The 23,428-nt window shown below is 44.5% G+C and overlaps 1 protein-coding gene across 19 annotated transcripts in view; it reads left to right on the forward strand.

Moving 5' to 3' along the window:
• CPSF7 (cleavage and polyadenylation specific factor 7) overlaps positions 1-23,428 on the forward strand; it is a 30,606-nt gene that overhangs the window by 259 nt on the left and 6,919 nt on the right. For 6 of the 19 annotated variants that reach the window (XM_070069771.1, XM_051833171.2, XM_051833168.2 and 3 more), the window contains exons 2-9: positions 510-617; positions 9,225-9,443; positions 10,270-10,373; positions 10,758-10,930; positions 14,219-14,633; positions 15,159-15,277; positions 18,238-18,406; positions 19,015-19,182. In XM_070069771.1, coding sequence (XP_069925872.1) covers positions 564-617; positions 9,225-9,443; positions 10,270-10,373; positions 10,758-10,930; positions 14,219-14,633; positions 15,159-15,277; positions 18,238-18,406; positions 19,015-19,177 — 1,416 coding nt within the window. In that variant the 5' untranslated portion in view covers positions 510-563 and the 3' untranslated portion in view covers positions 19,178-19,182. Of the gene's footprint in view, positions 1-13; positions 160-509; positions 618-9,224; positions 9,444-10,269; positions 10,374-10,757; positions 10,931-14,218; positions 14,634-15,158; positions 15,278-18,237; positions 18,407-19,014; positions 19,209-23,428 lie in introns of those variants that run through there. The other 13 variants (XR_007914312.2, XR_011387002.1, XM_070069770.1 and 10 more) reach the window with 7 other exon arrangements.

A 23,428-nucleotide genomic window follows, 5' to 3' on the forward strand; every position in this document is an offset into this window, starting at 1 on the left:
TCCTTGAGGGAGGGGCCAAGCGCGCCGGGCCGGGTCTGTGGGGAGGGAGTGGGACAGGCCTAGCCGGGGGCGAGGATTGGGCCGGGATGAGAGGCGGAGGCGGATGGAGCTCTGGGACCCAAAGGCGCTGAGGCCGGGGTCGCCTCGGGGCCTGGGCAGGTGCGGGCAGGCTGGGCCTGCGGGCATCGCCGCCGTGTTCTTCGCAGCCCTGCCCGAAGGCCCTTGGGAGCCGAGGCCTGGACTAGCCTGTCGCGCCACCGGCAGCTGCGGCGCCGACGCGGCGCCCCCCGCGCCGGGCCCGAGGGTGATGGGCAGCGCGCCCCGCGAGCCCGGGCGGCCTGGGAGAGCGGGGGGGCGGCGCGAGGCCGGGGGCGGGGCGGGGCGGGTGGGGCCGGGCTCGGGCGGCCGGGATGCTGCGTCTCTGGAGACGGGATGTGGGCAACCATCGCCCTGCGCTCGGGCCGGGCCCGTCGTGCCTTCTAATTGTTGCCCTCTTCTGACTACCACAGTGGCGTCTTTCTTACTTTGTCCATTCTCCGGGCTCGAGAGCTTCCTTCGGAGCCATGTCAGAAGGAGTGGACTTGATTGATATATACGCTGATGAGGAGTTCAACCAGGTGAGAGGGTGGCGGTGGTCCTTGGGAGCTTTGGGCTTTTCCTCGATCGGCCGAGGAATCATCTCCAGTAACTCGCACTGGTTTCACGATGTGCCAGTGCCAAGCTGTGCCAGTCCGAGTCTTGAACACAACTCTGGAGTCCGAAATTTTCCCCCTAGCGGAGACTTTAAAGGTTACTGAGTATTCTGCTTAATGTTAATTTGAACCTTCAGGCTTAATTTTGAAGGGTTTGATTTAAGAGCATATAAAAATCAACTGTAATAGAATGGTGAATCAACCTGTGGAACTTGCTCCCCAAGGAAGCAAAAGTTGGGTGGCAGTCTCCTCAAAGACTTAGCACACTTAAAAATCGGAATTATGTTTGCTGCGGGTTGGTGAGAACAATGTTGATAGCTGTTTGGTCTGGCAGACTAGCTGGAGAAGTGTCCTCTCCAGCATGAAGGTACGAAGGCACTGCACTTGAGATACTTTAACGTTCAGTTTTGCTCCATTGCAATTGCTTTTGAGTTGAGTCTTTTATAAGTAGCTTGACTCCGGTCTTGAGAAGTACATCGACATTTTAATGTAATAAATTTTGTGTATTGTTCTCGGGAGGAAAGGGTAAAGAACATTGGGCAAAGTAGCTAAAAAGCAGATGTAGACCCATTCACATATCCTAAGTTGGAAGTGATTGTCTCTTTATGTTTTCATTTCACCAGAGAATGTTGTATATTTTTCTTTTTTTTTTTTTTTTTTTTTTTGACAGGCAGAGTGGACAGTGAGAGAGAGAGACAGAGAGAGAAAGGTCTTCCTTTGCCGTTGGATCACCCTCCAATGGCCGCCGCTGCAGCCGGCGCACCGCGCTGATCCGATGGCAGGAGCCAGGAGCCAGGTGCTTTTCCTGGTCTCCCATGGGGTGCAGGGCCCAAGCACCTGGGCCATCCTCCACTGCACTCCCTGGCCATAGCAGAGAGCTGGCCTGGAAGAGGGGCAACCGGGACAGAATCCGGCGCCCCAACCAGGACTAGAACCCGGTGTGCCGGCGCCGCTAGGTGGAGGATTAGCCTATTGAGCCACGGCGCCGGCTCAGAATGTTGTATATTTTTAATAGCTGTTTTCCTACGTCCTTGTTAAACTGGCATCATCTACATATGACTACTTAAATACATGATGTTTTTCTAAGTTTGGACAAGTCAAATAATTATGGATCAAAGAGAAGAGTTTAGAATGTTCATTTAGTTACAAGACCATTGCTTTCCTGAGTTTTCGATGTCCTTTAACTCAGACTTTTACCAATTCTTTGTATGGGTTTTGTTTTTTTCCTTTTTTTTTTTCTTTTTCTTTTTTTTTTTTTAGAGATTTATTTGAAAGAGTTACACAGAGAGAGAGAGAGGGCTTCCATCTGATGATCTGATGGTTCACTCCCCAGTTGGCTGCAATGGCTGGAGTTGCGCCTATTTGATCTGAAGCCAGGAGCTTCTTCCAGTTCTCCCATGCGGTTGCAGGGGCCCAAGGACTTGGGCCATCTTCTGCTTTCCCAGGCCGTAACAGAGAGCTGGATTGGAAGTGGAGCAGCCAGGTCTTGAACCGGTGCCCATGTGGGATGCCGGTGCTTTAGGACAGGCTGTGAACCTGCTGCACCACAGCGCTGGCCCTGTGGGTTCTTTTGTTTTTCTTTACAAGATAACAGGAAAATAAAGCCCTCTAGTTCTTTTCTGTCTTTAATGAAACTTTTCTCTCTGTGTGTAATTCCTTATCTATGGACTGATAACAGTGGTACTGATTGACTTTGGGAAATAGGCAGAACAGGGTCCTTGATCACTAGCCACATTTGGTCTGAGGAAGTAAGATTTTAAGTTTTTAAACGATATTACTCATAGGTGAATACTGTCCAGTATTCACTGCTCTGTTAGGGTTGACATTGATCTTAGCAATTTGTTCTCTTTAATTTAAAAAGAACTTTAAAAAAAAAAATGATCTGAGAGGCCAAAAGGAGTATTTAGATTCTAATAGACATTTATACAAATGACGTAGAATTTTTGATACTGGGCAAGTTGAAGAAAATGTAGATTTTGAATGCCTTATGTCTTGTGGAAAGTAAAGGAACGGGCACTCTTCCCCCCTCCCCCCATACATGAGTTAATTTTTGGCAAAGCTGGTTTTAGTGAAATCTGGAAACTGCTACAAAATGGCAAAAACCCTTGTCTGGCTAGGGTGTTAGACACTGGCTTGGTTGGAAGATATCCATTACAAATCGTGTTTTAGAATGTTTCAAGCATGTTACTGATTTGCCCCAAGCTGGACCATGTACCTTGGTCCCCAGCTTTATACAGTTTATGGTAAGACCCTAGTGGTGCTTGTTCCCTTAATGTTTAAAAACAATGTACTGCAAAAGCCTCCCAGTTGCCCTCTTGGGCTGGAAGGTAACAGCCCTGCCACTCCTTGTGTTTTGGCCTCTTCCTTGTGCTGAGGCAGACATTGCACAGTAGTAAGTGGTTCTCTTACTGTGGTACCCACAGTATATAAGTGCTTCTCTTACTTGAATCAGCAAGTATTTATTGAGTTTCTTCTGTTTACTGAGCATGTGTCAGGACTAATGAGGTAAAGAGAAAAAAAATTGAATCCCTGTACCCAAAACAGTACTCCAAACAGGTTCCGGTCCTGGTGGGTGAGAATGAACAGTGACAATGGAGAGTAATAGGTACAAGGAGGATGTGAGATGAGAGCCCTGAGAATTGTCATAAGACCAAACACTTGAGTCATGGTTACAATTAAAAGAAACAATGGTATCAAGTTGGTTGCTGAGAAAAAATAGGGTAGTTACTTCCCCCAGAAAGACCGGAGTTAAAATATAGGGACATTAAGGGGCCAAGGGGCCTGCGCTGTGGCACAAGCGGGTTAACACCCTGGCCTGAAGCACCGGCATCCCATATGGGTGCCGGTTCAAGACTCAGCTGCTCCACTTCCGATCCAGCTCTCTGCTATGCCCTGGGAAAGCAGTAGAGGATGGCCCAAGTCCTTGGGCCCCTGCACCCACGTGGGAGACTGGGAAGAAGCTCCGGGCTCCTGGCTTTGGATGGGCGCAGCTCCAGCCATTGCAGCCATCTGGGGAGTGAACCATCGGATGGAAGATTGATCTCTCTCTCTCTCTCTCTCTCTCTCTCTGCCTCTCTCTGTGTGTAACTCTGACTTTCAAATAAATAAATAAATCTTTAAAAAAATATATAGGGACATTGAGCATACAAGTGGAGAAAATCCTATATTAAAGTTCCCTTTTGTTTACTAAGCACTTGAGACATCACAGTTCTGTCCATGCCTTTGAGCATAATTCGCCCTGAGATACTTATTTAGTATTAAGTATGTATAGTCTCTTTAATCTGGAATGAAGCTTTCAAAGTTAGTGCCTTTTTTTTTTTTTTCACTTAAACTCTTAACCTAATTCACTGCATAAATCATCAACTTTGGTAATTGGAAAAACCTCATACCCTTACAGCTGAACAAATAAAATGCATTGGTGATGCTAGCATATTCAAATACAAACACAGCTTGATACCTTGTTTCTTCAGTAGAACCCTTAAGGGGCCTGCCCTAAACAGTTCCCACCAACTTCTCTGACCTGAGGCTCAGAGGCCAAGAGAGGTCTTGAATCTTGTGACAGTTTTGTGTTCATTGAATCCTTTCGTTTCTAAACAGGTCTTTAAGATTTATTTATTTGAAAGGCAGAGTTACAGAAAGGTCGAGGCGCAGAGGGAGGTCTTCCATCTACTGGTTCACTCCCCAAATGTCCGCAATGTCCAGAGCTGGGCTGATCTTTCTACTTGAAAGAGTATATTGGTTGCATAAGCTTATAGTACGAAGTATTTCCTGGTGATGACATTTGGTCTCTGAGCAGTCCATATTGGGGTGTTACTTCATTCTATAATTTTCAGTGATCATTTTTATATTACCACTTAGAAACATCTTTGAGTCACAGCTGCTGCATGAAAGAAATCCCAGTTTGGCTCCATTGAGTATCCAAGCTGATATATATCCTTATTCTCTTTAAATTTCATTTGAAAATTCTTGATTTGGGTAAGGGAATAACCTTGGTGTGATGTATAATTGTCCCTTGGTGTCTTCAGAAGATTGATTCTGGGCCGCCCCTTCCCTGTGGATCTTCAGATCCCTTATGTGAAATTGTGTAGTGGAATGTAAATAATTGTTATGATTTTTTTATCTTTTTAAATTTTTTTAAATAAACTTATACTTTAAAATTCCTTAAACTTGTTTTATTTGAGAAGCAGAGCAATATAGACATCCCACCCACTGATTTCATTCCCCAAATACCAGGAACTGAGACTTAATACAGGTCTCCCATGTAGGTAGCAGTGACCCAAGTACTTGAACCATCACTTGTTGCCTCCCAGGGCACAAGTCAGCAGATAGCCAGAATCAGGAATCTAATCAGGACTTGAACCTAGTTCCATATGAAATGCAGGTGTTCCAAATGACAACTGCTGTGCCTGAAAGGAGAGAGAGAGAGAGCGCTTCTGTTTACTGGTTCAAGCCTCAGATGTCAACAGCAGCTGAAGCTGGGCCAGGCAGAAGCCAGAAGCCATGTGGGTTTCAGAAAATCAAACATGAGGCATTATCCAGTGTTTTCTAGGTGTATTAGCAGGAAGCTGGATCTGAAGCGGAGCAGCCAGGACTCGTACTGCCACTAAGGAATGCAGGTGTTTCAGGGGACCCTACAGCTTGCCACGCCATGATGCCTGCTCCTCCCCCAAATATTTTTCATCCATAGTTGTATCCATGCAGGACCTGCAGATACCAAGGGCTTACTCATGTGATCTAAGGATTAGAACATCAGATAGGATCAAGTGACTTTACTTTGAACCACAAGGGCAAATCACCCTACCTGTTTTGTGAGTAGATAAGTGATTTGTTTAGATTTAGAGTGGTTTGGAAGTAGAAAGGTGGTGAAATACGAAGGTTTCTTATACATCAAATGTCAGTAGCCCCAGCTGACCTCACTTTTCTCAAGTTGTTATCTACCCTCATGCTCTACTGTTCCCTTCTCTCCTTGTACTTCTGTGTCCTTAGTTTTTTGTTTTGTTTTTTAAAGATTTATTTTATTCGAAAGGCAGAGTTACAGAGAGGGGTGGTGGCCATCGATCCATTCACTCTGGGCCAGTCCCAAGTTAGGAGCCAGGAGCTTCTGCAGGTCTCCCATGCGGGTACAGGGGCCCCAGGACTTGGGCCATGCTGTCTTCTCGGGTGCATTAGCAGCGAGCTGGATCGAAGTGAAGCATTGGAGACCCCAGTGGGCACTCCTGGGATGCCGGCCTCACAGGCAGCAGCTTAACCCACTATGCCATAGTACCGGCCCCTGGACCCTGTTCTTACAGATTCTTTTGTATAGGCTTGGCTATGCAGATCAGTGTTGTGCTTTTCTGGAACTTTTGCTCTGTTGCCATTCCCTCTGTCATACTTGTATGAGGTTTCAGCCTTTCTTCTGTGGGGTTTCTTACGCTATTTGTAATATTGTAGTTTATTTACATGTTTCAGGAAGTAGAATCTTTCCTTTTCACTGTCAGAACAATTCAAGATCATTGTCTTACTGTCTTCTTCCACTATAATTCAGGTAAACTGAAAAAGTAAAAGATTATTTCCAAAGTTTGTGATGGTTTGAGGATTACAAAAGTTCTGTGTATGGACTGGCTCTCTGATGTAGTAGGTTAAGCATCCACCTGAGGCACCAGCATCCAATATGGGTGCCAGATTGAATCCCAGCTGCTCCACTTCCAATCCATCTCCTGTTAATGGCTTGGGAAAGCAGGATGGCTCAAGTCTTGGGTCCCTGCCTCTGTGTGGGAGACCTGGAAGAAGGTCCTAGTTCCTGGCTTTGGCCTGGCTCAGCTCCACCTGTTGAGCCATTTGGGAAGTAACCAGTGGATGGAAGACCTGTCACCTGTCTCTCCCTGTTTTCTCTCTGTAACTCTGCCCTCTGCCTCTCAAGTAAACAAGTCCTTTTTCTTTTTTCTTTCTTTTTTTTTTTTTTAGAAAACTTTTTAAGAAAAAGTTGTATGTGTATGTTTGGTCATGGATTTTTGCTCTAGTCTCAATTCAGCATCAGGAGTTCTTGTGATGATACTGGAAGGAGAAAGTTACTAGAGCTGCCTGTCCTATGTTAGAGAAATTGTTTCTTAACTTAAGTGCACTCTTTCTTTGCTTTTTAAAAAGGTAACAGCAATGTGGATGAGTTAGTTTCTCTAAAACACATTGAACTTCTTATTGTCTATCATTTTGGCAGCATCATCGTTAGCAATGTGTGAATGTTTGGAAATGTTATCTTGTGGTTTGAGAAGTTTTGGTATATAATAATACATGTCTATTTGTATAACATAGATAAAGTGTAAATTATATTTATTTATTTAAGAGGTAGAGTTACAGAGAGAGGGAGAGTCAGAGAGAAAGGTCTTCCATCTGCTGGTTCATCCCCCAGATGGCCGCAGTGGCTGGAGCTGAGCTGATCAGGAGCCAGGAGCTTCTTCCAGATCTCCTACGTGGGTGTAGGGGCCCAAACACTTGGGCTGTCTTCTGCTGCTTTCTCGGGCCATAGCAGAAAGCTGGATTGGAAGAGGAGCAGCCGGGACATGAACTGGCGCCCATACGGGATGCTGATGCAGCAGGCAGAGGTGTAGCCTGCTGTTGCACAGCACCAGCCCCAAGTGTGCATCTTTTTTTCCTCCAGAATGCCATTCATATTGTAAATGCTTACTTTGGCTTAACTTATTATGTGATATATTGTTCTTATTTTTTTATTTGAAAGAGATTTTCCATCTATTAGTTACTCCCTGGATTTCCACAACCCTGGGGCTGGGCCAGGCTGAATCTAGGAACCCAGAATTCAGTCCAGGTCTCCTTTATGGGTGGCAGGTACCCAAGTAATAGAGCCATCACCTGCTGCTCCCTGGGTGCACAGTAGCAGAAAGCTGGAATCAGGAGCAGAGCAAAGAACGGAACCCAGGCAAGGGGGATGCCAGCATCACAGGCAGCGTCTTTACTAGACCAGATGCCCACCCCTGCTAGAGGTTCTTATTTTCTGAACCTTACACTTTAGGTAACTTAAAGTGTTTTTTGTGTTATTAGACATCTTTGGTATAGCTCAGAAATGTCTCCTATATAAGTGTTATCATAATCTATTGGGTCTGCATATCACTTGAGAAATAGAACTTAGGGGAGCATGTGTTTGGCCTAGTGGTTAGAACACTCATATCCCATGTTGGAATGCCTGGGTTCTAGTCTCAATTCTCACTCTCGATTCTAGTTTCATGCTAATACAGACCTTTAGGGCAGCAATGATGGCTCAAGTGGTTGGGTCCCTGCCATTCCTGTGGGAAACTGGGTTGAATTCCTAACTCCTGGTGTCAGCCTGGCCTAGTCTCAGCCCTGGCTATTGCGAGAATTTGGGAAGTGAGCAGATAGGAGTGCTGTCTCTGTTTCACTCTCAAATAATAATATTGAAATGAGAGAAATAGAACTTAAGAAAACCCACTGAAGTTGTTCTCTTCCTTTTTGTTCTTTTAATGTTTCATCGATGGTTATTAGAAAAATGAGGTGTTGTACTGTGGACTTGAGAACTTCCCTAAAATCACTTGAATAAATTGAAGGGTTTAATTGAATAAGTCCCAGTCTTTTTTGTTCTTTGGTACCAATTTTAGCATGTTTTTCCCTTGCTTTATATAAATTTACTCTATTTCCTGTTAAAATACTTATTGTCAGTTTTATATAAAACTTATTTTAGGCCGGCGCCGCGGCTCACTAGGCTAATCCTCCGCCTAGCGGCGCCGGCACACCGGGTTCTAGTCCCGGTCGGGGCGCCGGATTCTGTCCCGGTTGCCCCTCTTCCAGGCCAGCTCTCTGCTGTGGCCAGGGAGTGCAGTGGAGGATGGCCCAGGTGCTTGGGCCCTGCACCCCATGGGAGACCAGGAAAAGCACCTGGCTCCTGGCTCCTGCCATCGGATCAGCGCGGTGCGCCGGCCGCAGCGTGCCGGCCGCGGCGGCCATTGGAGGGTAAACCAACGGCAAAGGAAGACCTTTCTCTCTGTCTCTCTCTCTCACTGTCCACTCTGCCTGTCAAAAAAAAAAAACAAAAAAACAAAAACTTATTTTAGAAATAGTATAAGATGTTGAAAATAACTTTTCATTGATGTATCACAGATGTAGTTTTTGGAAACTGACATCATTGATAATAATAGCAGATATATGTAGTGTGTTCTTAGTTTGCTTATTTATTCACCATGTGCCTTTTGAAAAACAAAATTTTTAAAATTTTATTTATTTTAGAGGCAGAGAGAGAGAGAGAGCTCCCATCCATTAGTTTACTCCCCAAATACTTGAAACAGCCAGGGCTGAACCAGGCTGAGGCTGGGAGACAAGAACTCAGTCCCTGTCTCCTACATGGATGGCAGGAACTCAGCGATTTGATCCATCACCTGCCTCTTCCCATGGTCTGCATTAGCAGGAAGCTGATATTAGGAGCAGAGGTAGGGACAAAGTATTTGACAAGATTCTAAGTGAGTTAGAGTGAAATAGAATGAACAGAAGGAAAGGTTTGCAAACTGCCTTTGCTGACCCCTCTCTTAGGACCCAGAGTTCAACAACACAGATCAGATTGACCTGTATGATGATGTGCTGACAGCCACCTCACAACCCTCAGATGACAGAAGTAGCAGCACTGAGCCACCGCCTCCTGTTCGCCAGGAGCCTTCTCCCAAGCCCAACAACAAGACTCCTGCAATTCTGTATACCTACAGTGGCCTGCGGAACAGACGAGCTGCAGTCTATGTGGGCAGCTTTTCCTGGGTGAGCATGGGTAACCAAAAAGGTTTATGGGTGGGCTGGAGGGAGAGCACTGGGAGGTAATGGCATTTTCAGAAACCACTGTTGCACTGTTTTGTGCTCTGATGGGGTTGGATTTCTTTTTCCTGGGATCAGGTTGGATTGATCTCTGAAAGAGAACTATCCTGAGGACGTACTGGTGCTGAAGAAAGCAATGATTAAGTGGGTAGTTGCCTTTTCTGCCATCTTGTTACTGCCCCTGACCCTAGGGCTTTATGTCTAGCAGGGTCATATGTGGAATGAGATTTAGTGAACACCTTGAACTCTTGGTGGTCATGTATTATAGTGGGTTATGGGGATCAAAAAAAGACTTTGATAGCTGTTGTACACTTGGGGTAGGAGGTGACTGTCATTCTGAAAAAGTTACTGTGTGACATACTTTGGCGCTGGTGTTAAGGGTGGTTTTTCCAAGTTATGAAATGTATATACTGAGGTAAAAGTTCTGGCAGTGGTAAGCCCTAGCCTGTCAGATCTTAATTCAAAGTTGTTAACAATCAGTGTTTGGACTGATGACCAGCCAGACCAATTGACAGTCAAAGTTAAGAAAGGTTTTAATCTTCTTAATCTTTAAAGGTGGAGGTTGGGAGGGGTCGTCATTTTGGAATTCTGTATGGGTGAGGACAATAAAAAAAAGCCTACACTCATTGAAATACTGCTGGACTTTGGGATTCCTCTGGGAGGTCATGGTTGTGGCCAGAATCCTAGGTTTGGGGGTAGGGTTTGGGACACTATGGGGGCAGGGGGCATGTAGCTCTTGACATTTCTTCCTTTTTCATCTTGCCGGCCCCAGTGGACCACAGACCAGCAGCTGATCCAGGTTATTCGCTCTATAGGAGTCTATGATGTGGTGGAGTTGAAATTTGCAGAGAATCGAGCAAATGGCCAGTCCAAAGGGTGAGGTCTGGATTTGCAAAGCCCCTTTTAGTTTGTCACCATTGGAATAACAGATCTGCACTGTGTTTTGGCCCTGAAATTTTAATCCCTCCCACCCCTGGCCCAGCTTCCTGCCTTGGTTTTGCGACCTGCCTTAAAATGAGCACCTGCCTAGCTACCATGTACTGGGGTGTCTGTTTGTTGAGGAGCAACAAATGGCTTATTTTTAATTCCAAAAGATAGGAAGATTTTTGGCTGACACCTTTTTGTTGTTCATAGGTGTATGTGTGTATTTAATTTAGTGAGAATGCTTTACCATATTTTACTCAAAGTGGAAGAGAATTTCTTTGTTTTTCTCTCAGTTGCCTAGTAGATTTCACTCATTGTTAATTTCTCTTCCTCAAGGTATGCTGAGGTGGTGGTAGCCTCTGAAAACTCTGTCCACAAATTGTTGGAACTTCTTCCAGGAAAAGTTCTTAATGGAGAAAAAGTGGATGTGAGGCCGGCCACCCGGCAGAACCTATCACAGTTTGAGGCACAGGCTCGGAAACGTGAGTGCGTCCGAGTCCCAAGAGGGGGTACGTGGAGACCATCTGTATGAAGGGGGGGAATTTTGTGGGTTTGTTTTCTGTGATGTGGACTCAGCCTACAATGTGGAGGAGTTTGGGGGATCTTGATGGTGACTGTGGGTAGTGGCATGGTCAATAGGTAGCCCAAAAAAAGTGAGGTGTATGTAAAAGACAGCACTATGCTGGGAGTCAGATAGGTTCAGGTTAGTTTGGTTCTTCCACTAACTTATTGTGTGACCTTGAGGAATCAGTTTATTGCTTAGCAGGGCCAGTTTTCCCCTCTGAACTAATAATGTGGTGTTTCAAATTCCTGTCAACCCTAAATTTTGTGTTTTTATCTAAACGTTTATATACAGTAAGTGAACTTTATTGTAATATATGCCTCTTTCTAATAAAATTACCAAGAATCAGCCACCCCAAAAATGTTGATATATCAAGAGGACTGTGATCCTGTTATAAACATACAATGGGAGGGTGCTCTGTAAGGAATCAAGCGGGAGTGCTGGAAAATTGAATGTTGTTTCTCCAGCATTGTCCAGGGAGCAGGGCACTCTTTTTCAATAACCATATTTTAATCTGCTTGGCAGATACTAATGTATTTCATTAGTAAAGGAAGTTGCAGGGCCAGTGCTGTGAAGTAGTGGACTGGGCCTCTGCCTATGGTGCAGGTGTCCTGGGTGGCTGCCAGTTCGTGTCCTGGCTGTTCCTCTTCCGATCTGGCTCTCTGCTATGGCCTGGGAGAACAGTGGAGGGTGGCCCAAGTATTTGGGTCCCTGCACCTGCATGGGAGACCCAGAAGAACTTCTGCTCCTGGCTTTGGATTGGCTCAGCTCTGGTTGTTGTAGCCATTTGGGGAGTGGACCAACGGATGGAGGACCTTCTCTCTCTCCGTCTCTTTGTTTGTAACTCTACCTTTCGAAGGGATAGATAAAATATTTTTTTTTTTAAAAGGCAGCATAACTACCTTAGCTTGATGATAGTGTCCCTTAAATTTGTCTTATTCCCGTATGCCACCTTCTTACTCTAATTTGGTTTCCCAACTAGGCATTCTTGCTGGGAAGAGTGCACTGACCAGCGGACAGAAGAATTCCAGTCTGCTTGGCAGTTATAATTCTCATTGTAAATTAATAAATCAGCATTCTGGTTTATGAATCAGTCTCTTTTGAGTTTGGTTAGCATGAGTCAACCTCCTAAGACCTAATCATTCATTGGTGAACTGTAAAATTGACTTTCCAAACCTGTGGAAGACTGAGAACCAGACATTAGATTGTCCTGACCACAAGGTGCTACCACCCTGCAGAGCCCTGCCTCAGACAGCCAACTGCAAAGATGGGGATGGCAGAGGTCCATTACCTATATCCTGTCACGGCCTAAGTCCAGCTCTCAAAATAGAGCAAAATGGATGTATCCTCAGGTGGAAATATGGCCATTTCTCTCTTGCATAGGAACAACTGTTCTTTCAACTAGATTGTGAGCCTAGGTGACTATTGTGTGGGCTCCCATTGTTCTGTATTAAGTTAAGGCACACACTTTTTTTCCTTGAAAACTTGCATTTTCAAGTTCCTTCTGTTTCAGAGTCTTTCTGATTCAACCATTTCCTGACTTTGCTAAGATGCATCATTTCATAACTACACTGAGATAACATTTTCACCTTTTTTTTTTTTTTTTTTTTTTTTTTTAAGATCTTCCTTTTTCCGTTGGTTCACCCCCCAAGTGGCCTCCATGGCTGGCGCACTACGGCCGGTGCACTGTGCCGATCCGAAGCCAGGAGCCAGGAGCTTCCTCCTGGTCTCCCATGCGGGTGCAGGGCCCAAGGAACTGGGCCATCCTCCACTGCACTCCCGGGCCACAGCAGAGAGCTGGATTAGAAGAGGAGCAACCGGGACAGAATCCGGTGCCCCGACCAGGACTAGAACCCGGGGTGCCGGCGCCACAGGCGGAGGATTAGTCCAGTGAGCCAGGCGCAGGCCGTATTTTCACCTTTCTACTCAGCTATTTACTTCTTGGTGTTACCTTTCTTGCTGAAAAGAAAATGATTGCTTGTGGATTCCTGCTTAAAAATGGTTGCTTTTCTGGGGACATTTCTTGCAGATGTGGGAACAGTAGCTGGGAAGAGATTAACTGTCAGGAACACACTTGCTTTAAATCTTCCTTCAGTTTATGAGAATCTAGGAAGGAGGAAGTTGCCATGTGTGTGAGAGGTTAAAGAACCCAACAGTGCTGTGATAGCGCTCAGTATACTGTAGTAAAGAGAGTAAAGTGGTTGGAAGTGTAGCTGATTTTACCATAGGCTTTACTCAGAAGTTAGGATTGACTGTTGAGTTTAATGAAAATTTGTTCCCTCTCTCTAATTTACCAGGGTAATCCTGATTAATAGAGCAGAACATGACTGCATGGTCGTGGGAATCTGGTGGGACAGAGATGCTGTTGGCAGCAAATGTGGAGGGAAAGTAGAGCATACCTTAACCCAGTGACTTGACAGTGTCAGAAGCCATGCTTCCAGCTATATCCCAGCGTGTTCTGAGCCTATGTTGTACACTAGCCTACTATGTTCCTGGCAGGCTACCCTGAGGGGTTGAAATGAAGTAGCATTTCTCTAGATTTGAGCCATGTTTTATACCAAGCTTTTGTTAGAGAGTCCCTGCTGTCATCTGGATGCCATCTGCTCATTCTGTGGGCTGATCATTTCTTGGCTTATCTTCTGTTTTATCTTTACCTCTCACTTAACCTCCAATCTACCACTCTTCATGTGAATCTCTTTCCCACTGGAATCACACTTTGGGTATGTGGATAAAGTGCTACCAATTCCCTGCCTTTCCCTTTTTTCCTTCCTAACTACAGCACTGTGGCAGAGAGAACATTACAAATGTGCAACTAGATGGAGAATGTGAACTAGTTAATACTGGTCTAAGGAGAGAGGCTTGAACGCTTTCAGGGATGTGGGATTTCAAGTCAACAGGAATTCAGTTGATCATCAATGAACTTGTTTTCTCCTAGGGCATTAGGATCCTTCTGCATTTAAAAATAGGAAACAAATCTAAGGGTGAATTAAATGTGTTCCGAATCGCTCAGTTCTGGATAAAAAACAAGCATCCTTTGGCATACCTGATTTAGGGTGGTATTACTTCCTGGGTGTATGTCTTAACTGAGATGCTTTTGATCTCTTTTTCCACAGCCAAAGAAAAGGTGATGGATGATGTTACCTTCTTTTTCAGCTGCTTCCTCGGTGTGGTGTCTCATGACTTGCTGAGATGTCTGAACCATGGGCAATAACATTGGCTCTGTTGTACTTTGCAGGAATACCTCCACGTGCCCACTCCCGAGAGTCTAGTGATTCTGCAGATGGACGGGCCACACCCTCTGAGAACCTTGTACCCTCATCCGCTCGTGTGGATAAGCCCCCCAGCGTGCTGCCCTACTTCAATCGCCCTCCTTCAGCCCTTCCCTTGATGGGTCTGCCCCCACCCCCAATTCCACCCCCACCACCTCTCTCCTCAAGCTTTGGGGTTCCTCCCCCTCCTCCTGGCATCCACTACCAGCATCTCATGCCTCCCCCTCCTCGATTACCTCCTCATCTGGCAGTACCTCCCCCTGGGGCCATCCCACCTGCCCTTCACCTCAATCCAGCCTTCTTCCCCCCACCAAATGCTACAGTGGGGCCTCCACCAGATACTTACATGAAGGCCTCTACACCCTATAACCACCATGGCAGGTAAGGACCATCTTGTGCCTTTTAGATCTAAGCAGGTATAGGAGGGTGCAGAGTGTTAAACATTTTGTTCTCTCTGAAGAAGTGAACACTGAATCCTTGTGTTTTCCCTTGTGTAATCTGTTGTCATAGTGTTGAGTCTTGGGAAATAGTGCACTACACATTTGTTAGTGGCCTTTTGTGTGTGTGTGTGTGTGTGTGTGTGTGTGTGTGTGGTACTGGTGGTTTGTTTGCATCTTTACCACTTTACCCAAACCATGTCCTTTCAGATCTCCTTTTAAGGAGCTTGATTAAATTGAGTGCCTTGAGTGGCAGCTGTGAATGTCTAGCGCTGTTGGGTCATGCAAAATCACAAAAGCATATGATAGAAATCCTGTCCTTGAAGAGAATATGAACACATAAGACACATGAACATGTCCAGAACTATTGAAGACATTATACACTAGGGCATAATTAAATAACAATACTGTGGTATATGGTAAAAACAGTAAGGGGTGTGGGCAGTCAGGAGTGGTCTTATCTCTGCAGCCGAGATTCGGGCCCTCCGCCCTCTACAGTGAGTGAAGCTGAATTTGAAGAGATCATGAAGCGAAACAGAGCAATTTCCAGCAGTGCCATTTCCAAAGCAGTAGCTGGAGCCAGTGCAGGTAATTCACCCTTGCCTTTGCTGCTTGCCCATTACCTTTAGTTTTCCTTTGTTTTGTTGTTTCCATTGGTAAAAGTTCAACAAGAACCAGTAGGAACACTGTTATCAAGTGTGGCATGCTTTGACAATCAACATGTAACCTGATTTCTTGGCTTTAGAAAGCACTGGTGTTACTTAGCTTGTTCCTAGACCTGCCTCCATCAGAACCAACTTATACCTAGACTGTATCACCTGATTGTGGTATTTGTTGGAGAGTGAAATTCCTGCCTCATGGACATATTGATCTCAATGATTGGTCCAAAGATCTAGTGTCTGTTTAGTGGATCCAGTGTCAGGTATAGTCCTGAAGTTCGTAGGAATTACGTCTTAACCAAATGGTGGTTTGTTTTTTTTTTTTTTTTTTTTTTTTTGACAGGCAGAGTGGACAGTGAGAGAGAGAGACAGAGAGAAAGGTCTTCCTTTGCCGTTGGTTCACCCTCCAATGGCCGCCGCGGCCGGCGCGCTGCGGCCGGCGCACCGCGCTGATCCGATGGTAGGAGCCAGGAGCCAGGTGCTTTTCCTGGTCTCCCATGGGGTGCAGGGCCCAAGCACCTGGGCCATCCTCCACTGCACTCCCTGGCCACAGCAGAGAGCTGGCCTGGAAGAGGGGCAACTGGGACAGAATCCGGCGCCCCGACCGGGACTAGAACCCGGTGTGCCGGCGCCGCTAGGTGGAGGATTAGCCTAGTGAGCCGCGGCGCCGGCCCAACCAAATGGTGGTTTGATACAGAATCTCATTATATTTGGGAGTCGAGGCAGACTTGGTGACCTCCATATAGCCTTTATTAGAAGTAGGCAAGCCTGTTGGGTGTCATATTGCCCTTCCAGAAGCCTTACTTTTGTCCTGCTCTCAGGCTTAAATGGGCAGAACAGACAGCTTTGAACATGAAAGCCCTAGGTATGAAATTTTTTGTTTCTGAAAAGAAGGTGCTATAGGAAGTTTCAGGTTCTGGTCTGTGTTTAACTTAGTCATGCTCACTTCCTTCCAGTGGATTTCTCACATTGAATGTGATGAATGTGAATGTCTGTAAACTTGTCAATCTTATAAGAAAGAAATTTACCCTAAATATTAACATATATTTTCTGTAATTTTTCATTTTTAGCTGTAAAACTTGACATCTGAATTTTTTTTTTTTTTTTTTTGACAGGCAGAGTTAGAGAAAGGGAGAGAAAGAAAGGTCTTCCTTATGTTGGTTCACCCCCCAAATGGCCGCTATGGTCAGTGATCCGATGCCAGGAGCCAGGTTGCTTCCTCCTGGTCTCCCATGCGGGTTCAGGGCCCAAGCACTTGGGCCATCCTCCACTGCACTCCTGGGCCACAGCAGAGAGCTGGACTGGAAGAGGAGCACCTGGCACAGAACCCCGGGTGCTGGCACTGCAGGCAGAGGATTAGCCTAGTGAGCCATGGTGCTGCCTGAATGATTGTTTTTAAATTTAAAAGTAATACATATTCATTATAACAAGTTAGAAATATACAGAGGAATTTAACAAAAATTATCATATTGTTCCTTTTCCCCCCGTTGGTACCTTCATACTGAGTTGATCAGTGACTGATTGTATCTCCCTTGCTTTTTGATGTTCTCCTTCAGGTCATTCAGACCACATATATTTAGTGAAGGTACCTAGAAACCAGGGAGAGATTCTCTGCCTGGGTGGAGTTGGTATTCCGCTGTTCGTGGGCCTCCTTAGGTTCACAGGCCCTCCCGGGTTTCTTACCTATTGCTGTTTTGCAGAAGCAGCTACAGTCCTTTTTCATTGTACCACTGTCTAGATTCATGCTTTCCTTGTATTCTGTTCTCCATGCTCTTGACTTAGCTTGAAAGCGCAGTGTGCAAGTATGCAAACTGTAGCCACTGACCTTAAGCCAGGCATTGCTCAGATTTGGGAAGTGAAAGGGCTAGTTTTTTATGGCAGCATAACTTGTTAAAAATGTGTATGTACATGTGCATACATGTGATTATAGAATAGAATAGAAGTAATTCATAAAAGTATGCAATGTTAAAAAGTAAAAGTCCTCTATATAAGGACCACCAGTAAGACTCCCTTTTACAGTTTACTGTATATTCTTCTGGAATTTTTTCTGTGCATGTGACAACACATGTAATTTCGATTATTTTACAAAAATGGGACATACAGCTCTCTGCTGTGGCCTGGGAAGGCAGTGGGTGATAGCCCAAGTGCTTGGGTGCCTGCACCCCCAGGGAGACCAGGAAGAAGTACCTGGCTCCTGGCTTCGGATCGGCGTGGTTCTGGCTGTAGCGGCCATGTGGGGGGTGAACCAACGGAAGGAAGACCTTTCTCTCTGTCTCTCTTCCTCACTGTCTAACTCTATCTGTCAAATTAAAACAAAACAAAACATAATTTTGCAACTTTTTTTTTCCATTAACTGTATTTTAGCAACTTATTATATCAATATATAATATCTAACATTTATTGAGCCCTTACTTTGTGTCTGGTACTATGCTTAACACTTTACATGAATTACTTTGTCTACTTATGAATTTATTTATTTATCTCATGATTTTAACAACTATGTAATATTTATTCCATAAAACCAATGCTTCTGAATTTATATAGTAAGGCCTATTGAAGATTAATACCGCAGATAACAGTGAAACATTCTTACACACATTTATGAACAGAAATGTAACAGTTTTTGTAGAATTACTGGGTCAAAAACTATCATCTTTGGATAGTACTAGTTTGTATTTCCACGAGCAGCATCTGATGTGTCAGATTCTGTGTCACTGGGATTTAAGTGTCATCCAGCCAGTTTTAATACCTGTCAGTATCTGCCTTGTCATTTTCTAGTGGTTCTTTGGGACAGCTAGTTACTCTTGTTTTTGTCCTCCTGAGCTCTCCTTTAGTCCAGTTATTACTGCCTCTGCTCATCCTTGGCCTTTCCCACCCGTCCCCTGTCAGGGGATTACAGTGATGCGATTGAGACGCTGCTCACAGCCATTGCGGTTATCAAACAGTCCCGGGTCGCCAATGATGAGCGTTGCCGTGTCCTCATCTCCTCTCTTAAGGACTGTCTTCATGGCATTGAGGCCAAGTCCTACAGTGTGGGTGCCAGCGGGAGCTCTTCCAGGTGAGTTGACTGCTTCAGCAGCTGCCAGCCCTGAGCAGCACTTCTCCAGGGATTGGTAGAGGGGAGGAACAGAGCCCAGGGTATTGGCAAGAACCTAGTTGAATGAATGGACCTAGCCCTTGTGTCTTTAAGGGGAAGAAATTGATCAGTTTTCACTATTGTTGCAATGCATGAAATCTGTTGGGTAAGGCAGTGGACTCATTTAGGAAAAGGAAACCAGATTGGTATAATTAAGAACATTGGCTTTGCTGACTACCTGTATGACTTTCTTAAATATAGAAGTTAAGTCATCTTTCTGAGTGTTTTTTACAAAAGAGACAATAGTAGTGTTTATCTTACAGACCTTGTATAAAGATGAGGTCAGATGATATCTGTAAAATTCTTAGCATTGTGCCACATTCATTAATTAATAAGATCTTAACAAATTTAACTGTTACCATTTTCCCAAATGAGATCAGTTCTCAGAGAGCTGAGCTCATTCTTAGACAATGGACCCATGATAGAAGAATAGGAGACTAGCGAGATAAATACAGGAAGACACCAAAAGAACACACTCTTGGGAAGATTCTGGTAGGCCTTCTGGGTGAGGCTGAGGATCTTTCTGATAGGAAAAGACATCGGTCCAGGGAGAGGTCGCCTAGCCGGTCCCGGGAGAGCAGCAGGAGGCACCGGGATCTGCTTCATAATGAAGATCGGCATGACGACTACTTCCAAGAAAGGAACCGGGAGCATGAGAGACACCGGGATAGAGAGCGGGACCGGCACCACTGAGAAAGGTGGGAAGAAGCTCCGTTCCTGGCTGGTGGGTGATCTTTGATGATGGAAGGATTATTTATATTGAAGATCACTTTTTTCAAAAAAAAGGAAATAAAGGCGGTAGGAGTCAGAAGGGCTTGGATTTAGGTATCGTAAGTTCAGGACGGATTTCCTGTTTGTTTATGGGGAGTCTAACTGTGAGATTAAGGTATTTTAGCAATTTTTTTTGACTGCCTTACCCTGGTGTCTGGTGGGAGTAATAGCTGAGAGCATCTACAGTCAGATGCCAGAGTTTAAATGCCATCTCCTCCACTAACAAGCCGTACTACTTTTCTCCAGTTTCCTTGTCTGTAAATGAAGATAATAAAAGCAGGTGTCTCATTGACTTACTGCTTATTTGGCAAAATAATCCATATAAAGCATTTAGTAGTCATTGTGCTTAAAGTTCTCCATAAATAATAGCCATTGTTACTATTTTAACCCCACTGTTACTATTTTAACTCCACCAAACTTTTGGTTGAAAAAATTGGGAAAATGACCAAGAGAGAAAAGTAAGATACCATTTAGTTTTCAAAACACAGCAGTAATGATTTTAGGCATTAATATCTATTAAAAAGATTCTGAAAATTGGAATTTTAGTTAGAACTGATCTGAAAAAATATATGTATATAATAGCTTTCTAGACTGGAGAATAATAAGCTTTAATGGAAGAATATTTTTGTTTTATGAGAACAGCTTATTGATAAAAAATTTTAAGCAGAACAAAAGCAGGAGGATTGGTGGCAGGAGGACAGTTAACTCAGATAATGAAGGTTTTATCAGTTAGGATTGGCTGGATCCATGGGCTCTGGCTATGCACCAGGAATTAGTGGCTCTGTATCGCTCAGCTTCACTTTTCTCTCTCTCTCTCTCTCTCTCTCTCTCTCTTTTTTTTTTTTTTTTCCCATTCTCAAACAGACTCCGTGTTTTGGGGGGTGGGGACCGGTAGCTCTGGGTTATAGCCTATGAGGTTAGCAGTCCCAGCTGAAAGAAAGCTAGCAAAAGACTGTAGTATGTAAGTAAGCAAGAGCAGTTGCTGTTTGAAATCTTTTAATAGTCCAAACTCTGGCTAGCAGAGCCTACAACAGGTCTTCAAAAAGTTTGTGGAAAATACCTATTATGAAAAAGCTATGCATAGATTTCAAAAGAGAAAAAATATACCAAAATAATCTTCTAATTCATTTTCCCATGAACATTTTGAAGTACCTACAGATCTGTGGTTCTGGAAGGCTATTGGCATGACGAAGATGACATCAGTGTCTCCCTTTGTAGTTGCAAACTTAGTAAGTCTGTGGGACTCCCCATTTTTCTGTACTACATCAAGTATGTCATGAAGGTGTCCTAATGGTAATTGAGAATGAGGATGAGGAGAGAGAACAGTCATTTTTTTTTTTTTTTTTTTTTTTTTTTTTTTTTTGATGTTTTGGGGATAGATGGATGACTGAAGAAGGGAAGCGGGAAAAGTAATCCTGACCATGTGTGTCCCTAGACTTTATGAGCAATATCTGGACTATAAACAGAAAAGTCTTCAGCAGTTTGCCTAGAGACAACCTACTAACAAAAGATTCCTCTTCTGTTTGGTAACTGCCCCCTTTGTTGTTTGGCATTATCTGCCATTAACAGATTTATAGTTTGGAATTCTTTTTCCATGGGAGGCGAATAAGTGGGCAGATGAAATGTTATGAGTCTCCCTTTTCTGTTCTTAAACTACTCATTTATTCAGCAAGATCCTAGAGTACTTCCATCACTTCACTGGTATCTGCGGTAACACACATAGAATCAGTGGGTTCTAGATTTTGCAATTGATTGAGTTTTGGTTGGTGCCTACAACTTCTGGAAAGGCAGGCTCCAATGTAGATAGAGCCCACAAATAACTTTAGCCTAATTCAGTCTCTGGGTGTGGAAGGATTTTAGCCGGTAGAGTTCAGTCCGATCCCTTACTTAGTAGTAGCAGCAGCATTTCCCTCTTCTTGTCTGACCTAACACAGTTGCTAGTGTTACTTGTAAGTCCAAAACCACCACTACCTGTCATGCAAGCCACAGTGTGTATGCTTTGGAGCCCACTGGGCTAAGAATGACCAGGTGGCTTTGGTCCTGACAGCCTCTTGACAAGGAAATTGTCAGATCCACTGATAGTTCAGTACCTTGGGAATTGCACTTCCCAGCTTGAGCAGCAGCTGTCATTTTCTCTGATTTCTCCTGATTGAATTTGAATGATGAGAAATCCTTTCAATGGTTGTGCCAAGAATATAGTCACTTGGTGCAGGCCCATGATGAGGTAAGGAAAATGAACTCTGAGGTAGATTTTGCACTTCCCAGCTTCTCCTGGTTTCCCCTTAGATATTTTGACTATTCCATCTGAATAATAAATCAGTCCAAAAGAACTGAATCAGATTCCGAGACAGTGTCAGTTTCTCACAGTCTCATCCAAGGACACTGAATTCCATCTGTAATTACCATGTTGTGGCCTAAGAGGCTTGAGTTGGGGAGGTGATGGTTCCCAGGCCTCGTTTACTTTACTTAGAGGCCTTACTTTTGCAAGCTGTAGGAACAGCAGCCTTTCAGTCAGAGAAGAATTAAATTTATATTTTATGAACATGTGTTCCTTGATCATGACCAGAGCGAACAAGAGCAGCAACCTTCTTTGTTCGTCCTTTCTCTGGATAGGGCCTAGCTAGGGCCTGAAGGCTAATTGATCCACTGAAAGAACAATCTTTGATTGTTCTCTGCTTGCAAACATTACCACCAAAGTGACTACAGACCTTTAAGGATTGGGTACTGTAGCTTCTTTTAATGCACAAGTTAACCTCTGCACCTTGCTTTGTAGGAATAGTTAACAAGTTACAGCTTTCTATCCCTTCCAGGATATGTGTATAAACTTAGGGAATCTGTGGCATTGACTTTTTGTAGTTCTCAGTTACGTCACAGTATTAGGACGTCCTATCTGCAATGCGGTTACTCCCTTCTAGTTCCTATCTTCTTGAGCCTTTGAAAACTGAGCTTTCTGTTCAGTTTTGTGAAACTGAAAATGCAGTGAGGTCTGTAGAGTTTTCTCCTTCAGCAAAGGGACATACGGTTGTTGAGAGGAACCAAGATGAGGCCAGGTAGATTTCTGGGGCCCCAACCAAAACTAGCGCTGTGTCCTTGTGTAGGAAGATGAGGTGGCAGCATGTGGATCTCTTTGTTGAGCAGCGCCACCAGGTCTGGCTCTTCGCCGAAGTGCATATGTAAAGGACGAGCACTCATTTGTGGCTGTGTTACCAGCCTGAATATTAGAAATTCCTTTTTTTTTTTTTTTTGACAGGCAGAGTGGACAATGAGAGAGAGAGAGACAGAAAGGTCTTCCTTTTGCCGTTGGTTCGCCCCCCCAATGGCCGCTGCAGCCAGCACACCACGCTGATCCGAAGCCAGGAGCCAGGTGCTTCTCCTGGTCTCCCATGCAGGTGCAGGGCCCAAGCACTTGGGCCATCCTCCACTGCACTCCCGGGCCACAGCAGAGAGCTGGACTGGAAGAGGGGCAACCGGGACAGAATCTGGTGCCCCGACCGGGTCTAGAACCCGGTGTGCCGGCGCCACAGGTGGAGGATTAGCCTATTGAGCTGTGGCACTGGCTTGAATGTTAGAAATTCTAAGCCTGAATTTAATTCACTTTTTCCTCTTGGTTACTAATTCTGTTTTATATGGTCAGACTGATGACATCACTACCTGCAGGTTGATACTGCAGCACTGGAGTAAGAGCTGAGTGTGTAAGGATCCTTGGTTCAGTGGGGATGTGATAAGTGGCTTGCCCAGACCCTTGCTGTTGGGTGAAAGTTGTTAGCTGTGCTTTTATGGCTTTTTTTTTTTTTTTTTTTTTTTTTTTTTTAATAGAGAGACTACTGGTGGTTTTCTTTTCCTGTCATGCTCTGCTTTCTGTTCTGACCTGGCCAGGTCATTCCTGCTTGGTGTTAGTACACTTCTTGGTTCCTTACCCATGGCTGTGATCTGGGGAAAGACTTAAAGTCTCTTGAGTTTTAGTAGGAGTTGGAAAATCTCTGGTGCTGTGTGTGTTTGTATGCTAAGGATACTGTTCAGAATCAGTTTGAACCAGGGCTTTAAAAGAGAAAACAGATGTTGGAGTTTCCTATGGAAGCGCATGCTCCCTGCTAGGGCTTCTGGGGTGTTGGGGATTAATGGATTTCATTATGTACGTACCTGTTTTCTTACCATTGTACCTCCCATTTCCAG

This window comes from Oryctolagus cuniculus, chromosome 1, assembly GCF_964237555.1.
Source record: "Oryctolagus cuniculus chromosome 1, mOryCun1.1, whole genome shotgun sequence".
Classification (NCBI taxonomy): domain Eukaryota; kingdom Metazoa; phylum Chordata; class Mammalia; order Lagomorpha; family Leporidae; genus Oryctolagus; species Oryctolagus cuniculus.